This window comes from Hoplias malabaricus, chromosome 11, assembly GCF_029633855.1.
Source record: "Hoplias malabaricus isolate fHopMal1 chromosome 11, fHopMal1.hap1, whole genome shotgun sequence".
In the NCBI taxonomy this organism is placed as follows: domain Eukaryota; kingdom Metazoa; phylum Chordata; class Actinopteri; order Characiformes; family Erythrinidae; genus Hoplias; species Hoplias malabaricus.
In genome coordinates, this window is record NC_089810.1 from 41,103,170 (window position 1) to 41,111,052 (window position 7,883).

General features: G+C 43.2%; 1 protein-coding gene across 1 annotated transcript in view; it reads right to left on the reverse strand.

The window, feature by feature from the left end:
• LOC136709209 (fibrillin-1-like) overlaps positions 1–7,455 on the reverse strand; it is a 79,406-nt gene extending 71,951 nt beyond the window's left edge. The window contains exons 1-7 of the mRNA XM_066684294.1: positions 7,301–7,455; positions 5,377–5,630; positions 4,813–5,093; positions 3,912–3,994; positions 1,274–1,372; positions 833–928; positions 494–589 (exon numbers count right to left, since the gene is read on the reverse strand). Coding sequence (XP_066540391.1) covers positions 494–589; positions 833–928; positions 1,274–1,372; positions 3,912–3,994; positions 4,813–4,949 — 511 coding nt within the window. The 5' untranslated portion in view covers positions 4,950–5,093; positions 5,377–5,630; positions 7,301–7,455. The remainder of the gene's footprint in view (positions 1–493; positions 590–832; positions 929–1,273; positions 1,373–3,911; positions 3,995–4,812; positions 5,094–5,376; positions 5,631–7,300) is intronic.
• Positions 7,456–7,883: the final 428 nt, after the last annotated feature.

A 7,883-nucleotide genomic window follows, 5' to 3' on the forward strand; every position in this document is an offset into this window, starting at 1 on the left:
TGTCTCAAGAAGCCTCACCACCTAGAATTCTACGTTCATTGTGCATTGTCCAGAACCTTTATTGTCGAGAACCTGCACTTTACAATATCAGCGTTCTCTATAATCCACTTGGAAATCTCCACTCTCCAGGAATTAAACTCGTACTCTTCAGAGTCCAGAATTAAAACTGACCAGAACTCTCCAATATCCTGAGAGTTCATGAAGCTGGGACCGGACTCTCCAGAACCAGTAAAAGCAGCATAGTCCTGCCAGCAGTCCAAAGATAATAAATCTGACAAACAAAAACAACAACAGCAGCAGCAAAACACTCACTATGGTGACCAACAACATCAGCATCACGTTGCTATGTCAACAAGCAACATCAGCATCAAAATCCCATGGCAACAAAAAACATCAGCATCACAGTGATACAGCAAAAGCATCATCAGCATCTCATCAGCAGAATGTGGATTAAAGTAACAGCCGTGATGAAAGAAGTCTAGAAGTGTCTTACCTCGTTCACACTGGGCTCCAGTGAAGCCGTACGTGCACACACAGCGATTAGGAGCCACACACCTTCCACCATTAAGACAGCCTGACTCACAAAGAGCTACACACACACACACACACATTACTGGTTACACATCTATGATTACTATCTATAAATCTAGTGACTGTTTTATTGCAGTGCAAATCTGTGATGATACACATGTGGAGATGTGACAATGCATCATCAAGCACTAAATGCAGCTGGATTATTATTTAAATTAATATAGTCTTTGTAATAATTGTGGTAAACTATTTTATTGTGAAACACTTTTTGGGAACATGGTGAAAAATAATGGCTCCTTACGTTGTCCACAGTGAGCTCCAGTGTATCCTTTCTGACATTGACAGCTGTCCTCAGCACAGGTGCCTCCATTCATGCATCGAATATTACAGTGTGGGGCTGTAAAACAAAAAGAAATGTCTTACAAACCTTCACATCGAGGCACTTAATGTCATAAAGTACAGTTACAAGTGTGACAGTCGTACAGGATCGAGCACGTTCAGGCCAGGCCTTCATTCCTGCAAATTCCTGGATTCTGTTATGGCTGTTAAATGGTTGTTAACATAATAATTTAATGTAAAGAACTGGCCACATAGTGTTAAACCATGGTTTTGGGCTGGGCTCACGCACAAGAAAGATGACCAACAGACAGGAAATGACATCGCACATGACCTCATACATGGAGTGGAGTAGAAACAGACAACCGACTTAAATTTGCAAGGAGTGGCTCTGCCAGTTTGATACCTGATTTGGAGCCACAGGAAGAGGCGATCTGTCCAGTCGGACAAGTGCACATGTTTGGTCTGGAGCAGAATCCATCTCCACAAGAACTTCGGCAGATAGCTGGAAGGAGAGAGAGAGAGAGAGAGAGAGAGAGAGAGAGAGAGAGAGAGAGAGAGAGAGAGAGAGAGAGAGAAAGAAAGAAAGAAAGAAAAAGAAAGAAAGGGAAAAAAGAGGGAGAGAGAAAGAGAGAGAGAGAGAAAAGAGAAAGAGAGAGTGAGAGAGAAAGAGAGAGAGACAGAGAGAGATTGAGAGAGAGAAAGAGAAAAAGAGAGAGAGAGAGAGACAGAGAGAGAAAAAAAGAAAGAGAGAGAAAGAAAAAGAGAGAAAGAAAGAAAGAGAGAGAGAGAGAAAGAGAGAGAGAGAGAGAGAGAGAAAAGAGAAAGAGAGAGAGACAGAGAGACAGAGAGAGAGATTGAGAGAGAAAGAGAAAAAGAGAGAGAGAGAGAAAGAGAGAGAGAAAGAAAAAGAGAGAAAGAAAGAGAGAGAGAGAGAAAAAGAGAAAGAAAGAGAGAGAGAGAGAAAGAGAGAGAGAAAGAGAGGGAGAGAGAGCGAGAGATAGAGAAATAAGAGTGAAACAAATCTCAGAACAAAATTTTAAAAAGCACAAGAAAGCATCACAATATTTCTTGTGAACCTATGCTGCTTTTCTCGTCTTCATTGGTGACACACGTGCACTGTATAGCTCTACAATTTCAGACCTAATCAATGTGTTGCTCTGCATATTTTATTAGCCCGCTTTGACCCATTCTTCAATGGTCAGGACCTCCACAGGACCCCCACAGAGCAGATAAGATTTAGATGAAGGACCATTCTCAGCGCTGCAGTGACACTGACGTGATGGTGGTGTGTTAGTGTGTGTTGTGCTGTGTCTGATCCACTCTACACCAGCACAACACACTCAAACACAAGGCCACAAAGGGATATTTTTGGATGGTGGACTATGCTTGGTCCAGAGTGTTTAATGATGCTACTGTGTCTGAACCAAATGTAGGAGAATAACACATTAACACGCCTCATCAGCACCCAGTCTTGACCATTCACGAACAGAGCAGAAGAGGCCTTCAGTTTGTGATTATAGAGCTACAAAGGCCAACAAAAATCTGCCCACAGAAAAACATGTATCTCCATTTTTGTCGATTTAATTTACTACACCATTGAACACCATTTGAAATAAATTCTTTTTACATTGACTTCCACTGAAAATATAGAAGGGTTTTCCTTCTCCTATAAAGCTACTATTTTGGAGATACATGTTTTTCTTTGGGCGGCACGGTGGTGCAGCAGGTAGGTGTCGCAGTCACACAGCTCCAGGGACCTGGAGGTTGTGGGTTCGATTCCCGCTCCGGGTGACTGTCTGTGAGGAGTGTGGTGTGTTCTCTCTGTGTCTGCGTGGGTTTCCTCCGGGTGATTGTCTGTGAGGAGTGTGGTGTGTTCTCCCTGTGTGTGTGAGTGGGTTTCCTCCGGGTGACTGTCTGTGAGGAGTGTGGTGTGTTCTTCCTGTGTCTGCGTGGGTTTCCTCCGGGTGATTGTCTGTGAGGAGTGTGGTGTGTTCTCTCTGTGTCTGAGTGGGTTTCCTCCGGGTGACTGTCTGTGAGGAGTGTGGTGTGTTCTCCCTGTGTCTGCTTGGGTTTCCTCCGGGTGACTGTCTGTGAGGAGTGTGGTGTGTTCTCCCTGTGTCTGCTTGGGTTTCCTCCGGGTGACTGTCTGTGAGGAGTGTGGTGTGTTCTTCCTGTGTCTGCGTGGGTTTCCTCCGGGTGACTGTCTGTGAGGAGTGTGGTGTGTTCTTCCTGTGTCTGCGTGGGTTTCCTCCAGGTGCTCCGGTTTCCTCCCACAGTCCAAAAACACACGATGGTAGGTGGATTGGCGACTCAGAAGTGTCCGTAGGTGTGAATGTGTGTGTGTGTGTGTGTCTGTATTGCCCTGTGAAGGACTGTGTTCCTGCTTTGCGCCCAATGATTCCAGGTAGACTCTGGACCCACCCACCATTACAGATAATGAATGAATGAATTAATGTTTTTCTTTGGACAGCCATGACATGATTCTAACATAACCCTGAATGTTAATTATTAATATTTTAAAACTAAAACAAAAAGAAGGGATTTCTATCAGTGGCAGAGTTACGACCCCTGAGCAAAACACAGCACTTAAACCCACAATAAAAATCAAACACCGGCTCCAGCCCTGGGATAAAACATTATCAATGAGGCTATGGTGAGTTCCATGCCTAGAACCCATAGATATAACAGTGTGCTCTATGTGTCTGGATGCTTGGAAACTACAGCCGAGCGGAGGAAAGCGAGACTGGCTGGCACTCTCCAGTCAATCAGCCGTGATAGAGGGCATGAACTCCACTTCCTCGGTTTCATTCGCTGAACAATATCATCACGGCTAAAAACAGGCTGCTGGCCAGAGCACAATCAGACCGCACAAATCTCACAGCAGCCTTCCTGAGGAACACAGCGAGAACAGATCTCTATTCACCACAGGAGGAAAAAACAATATCACAAAAAAAAAAAAAAATGGATCCACACCAAATGTTGATCTCAGACTGGCGTTAAAGGTTCTAATCTAGAACCGAACAACTGTGATTCACACTTACGGACGATACACTGGTTTCCACCGGTCAGCGTCTTCCAGCCGGGGCAGCAGTACGTTTGGTGACGAGAGCCACATACGTTGGGCCTGAGAAGAATAAGATAACAAAGAGCCTGTCACTTTCACACATTTATACCAGAGCTGAGAGAGACATCTGGTAGTGGCTCAGACTTCTTCATAATGAGCTTGTATTCAATAATAAAAGCTGAATAACACTTGAGCCATTCCAGAGCTTGGACCCCTGTGTTACTCCTCATTCCTGAGGATACGAATGTGGGCCAGCAGTGGCTGGAGACACACACACACACACACACACACACTGTGTGTGAGAAAGGAAACAGACCCACAAACATATCTCCTGAAATGTTAAGTCTACTTTTAATGAAAAAATGTACTGAGACCAGCAGCAAGAGAAAAAGACACATCCTTAAGGTCATTACACTGTACATTAAAGAGGAAACAAAACGTTATACTCCTTTTCCACAGGTTCACACCCATCCCTGGAGCATTAATGAAACATCTGTAACAGGGTTTAGTCAAAATGTCCGACCGGTTCTGACCCCAGAACTGTTTCACTTCAATCACTTTCAAAAAGCTCTATCCCTGAGGTGGAGGTGGTGATAATCAAAAGGTAGGGTCTGAGAAAGACATTGATGGGAAGAAGTGATCATAAAAATCAACCTCCTCAGAGTCATTCCCATAACTACGTGTAAGAATATGTCGTCTACACGAGCGACTGTATAACAAGATAAACCCAATAACAATCAGATTACTGGTGTGAACGTAAACGCTCTGCAGTAATTCATGATCATTTGCGTGCAGCTGTATTTCAGAGAACGCTGTTCTGTTTAACCCTGTGACGACTGATCTAAACTCTATCGTCTGTGTGATATACAGGGATTTACCCTTTAAGGGTGTCCTGTCCCCCACCGCGGCGTTTGGCTCTGACGACCGGCTGATCCGCAGGTTTGTCTGTCTTTCCATCTCCGCCTATGACACAGAGCGCTGCTGCGAGTCCCACAGCCAACTTCAGCAGCCACATATTGCCTTTCTGCTCCTCTCCACAAGCACACGAGCCACTTTTGGTTCACACAGGAAAAAAAAAAAAAGAAAAAAAAAAAACTTGATCTGAGAACACAGAAAGCCCCAGAGGTCCCTGAGGTGCTGAGGCCAATCCAGGACAGATCTGTGGGGTGGGAAAACGTATGAAAATGTTAAAGACCTAGTCAATAAAAGCATGTATTTCTTCGTCTTTATTGCAGAGGAAATGTGTGTGCAGACGGCAACGGACTGCTGCCCACTGCACAAAAAAAACAGTGTTGAATTCTCAGAGAAGTGCAACAGCCGGAGCTGCATGGGTTTTAGATTTTAACCAAAACATACACCCTCCAGCTCTGCTTTTAAAACGAATTAAAAAGTGCATTAAAGTACTAAGTCAATGCAAAGGATAGTTAAAAGAGAGACTGTACCTTGTCCCTTTTGGACTGAGCTGAAAGTTAAAGCTGCTTTCCTCTGGATTGCTGTGTGTGGCTGAGCATGGTGAAGAAGTAGAGCTCGGGATTAAAGCTCAAAGCCTATGTGCCATTCTGTAGAGAAGAGGCAAGCTGCTGCTCTTTCTCTCAACTTTCTCCCTCTCTCTATTTCTCACTCCTCTCTCTCTCCTCTGGACTCTCCTCCTTCGCTCTGTCCCTCCCTCCTGCTCTCGCGAGACACAAATGCAGCGCTGTGGAAACAGTGCCAACAGCAACACTTTTTCTCCACACACAGACTATAGTGCTCGGGAGCTTTATAAAACCTCTCTGGTCAACACTTGACACTGAGCACGGTGACTGGGGCCTATGTGCAGCTGCTCCGGAGCGTGCCCTTTCATGTCTAGTTTATTTAACGTGAGGTTTTATAGCAGTTTCACTGTGTCTACACAGATCTGACCTTTTTACAGCACGTCCCACGGGTGCTTGATCAGACTGAGATCTGAGAAATTTGGAGGCTCATTCAACACCCTGAACTGTTTGCCGTGTTCCTCCAAACATTCCTCAACTACATTTGCACCAAGGCAGGGCTGAATGAGAGCGCTACCTTTAGGGAATACCATTACAATTAAGAGTTTTACTCGGTTTGCAACAATATTATCTGGTCACATTATCAGTCACAGCAATATTCACATCCCAGAGCCAAGGCTTCTCAGTAGAACATTGCCCAGAGCATCACACTGTGGACCCTAGGGCCATCTCTCCTCTATGTAAATGATCCACACACACACCTGGCTGTCCATACGATGTAATAAAAAAAAAACGTGATTCATCTGACCATTTCATTTACTGATCCATGGTCCACTTCTGATGGTGCACAGAGCTCAGTTACTCAGTAACTGCATCTAGAACCATCTGTGTGCTGCCTAATATCTCCCCAGCTTGACCGTTGTATGACATTAACCAGGTTAATCGATGATATTCACCTCCCCTGTCAGAGGTATATACTTATGTCTGATCTGTGGATGTAAAGTCAAAATTTTAATTGCAGCTGTGACTGAAGTGATGACGATTTCTATAAAGAATATAACGCTATGTTAACATCAATGCAAAAGATAACTCTTGTCTAAACCGATAAGAATTCCGTGACTTTCTGTTAAAAGCTACGGAGCCCCTAAGGTGACATGGTGGGTTTATTTAGCAAGTCGTGGCCACTGTATAGTATTTTGAGGCCATGAAATAGTATTTTGAGACCACAGAATAATATATTGAGGCCACGAAATAGTATTTTGAGGCCACAAGATAGTATTTTGAGGCTATGAAACAGTATTTTGACACACGTTTGATCGGCATAGCAGCTGAACAACCACACATCTAACCTTTGAGATTAAGTCTAACACGGACTGCAGTTGGTTAACATTAATATACAGTGCCTTGAGGTTCATGGATGAGGAAAAGCAGTGCGAATTAGAGAACTTTCTCCAGGAGAGATCTATGGAGGAAAATCAAACAGCAAAAATGGTGGAAGACAATGTAGGTTTGTACAAGTTTTGTCAGGGTGCGTAGTCATTTCATGGCCTCAATTTACTATTTTGTGGCCTCAATTTACTATTTCGTGGCCCCAATATATTATTCCCTGGCCTCAAAATACTATATTGTGGCATAAATGTTTTAATTTGTACCCTCAAAATACTATTTCGTGGCCTCAATATATTATTCCCTGGCCTCAAAATACTATTTCGTGGCCTCTATAGTATATATACTAAATAGTATACTATTTTAGCGTCCACGAATTGCTAAATAAACCCGCCATGTCACCTTAGGGGCTCCGTAAAAAGCTGATTCACAACATTTAGAACATTTTCTAAATATGTTAATGTTAATAAACACATAGTCTGGACACTTTTTTCTGAGAATAAATCACTGTGTAGTAGCCGGTCTCCTCAGCCGCTGCGACTCAAATGACCGTTACATTTTCCGTTACGTTTTGAGTTTGAAAAGACTGAACGCGCGGGAGCAGCAGCAGCACTGATATCCCAGAGTAACCTTCCACCTTAACTCCACCTTAACTACCATCTGAATAAGCTTCCTTCTTAATCTTGAGCCGCTGTAGAACAATACTTAGCTTTGTTCAGTTTAGCTAACTACCATCACAATAGGATTCCACCTGAACTCCTCCTTAATTAGCAGTAAAACAAAATTCCACCTTAACTCCACGCATCACCAGCATCAGAATAAAAGTCCTTTATCGCACCTTAAATATTATTGTAACTTCTCTTTAACTCAATCTTAAATAACATTAAAATTAATCTCTAAAAATGGTGTGGACAAATGTTCATTTATTTGTACATTGATTGATTGATTGTGATCATATTCTAGTGCAGGCCTACAGCGATTTTAATAAATACACTACATGAGACAACAAACACAAACAAAACACATTGTCCACCCCTTCTTTGTATCCGTCGTAAATATACTGCAGCTTCTCATGAGCCAAATAACAGTCA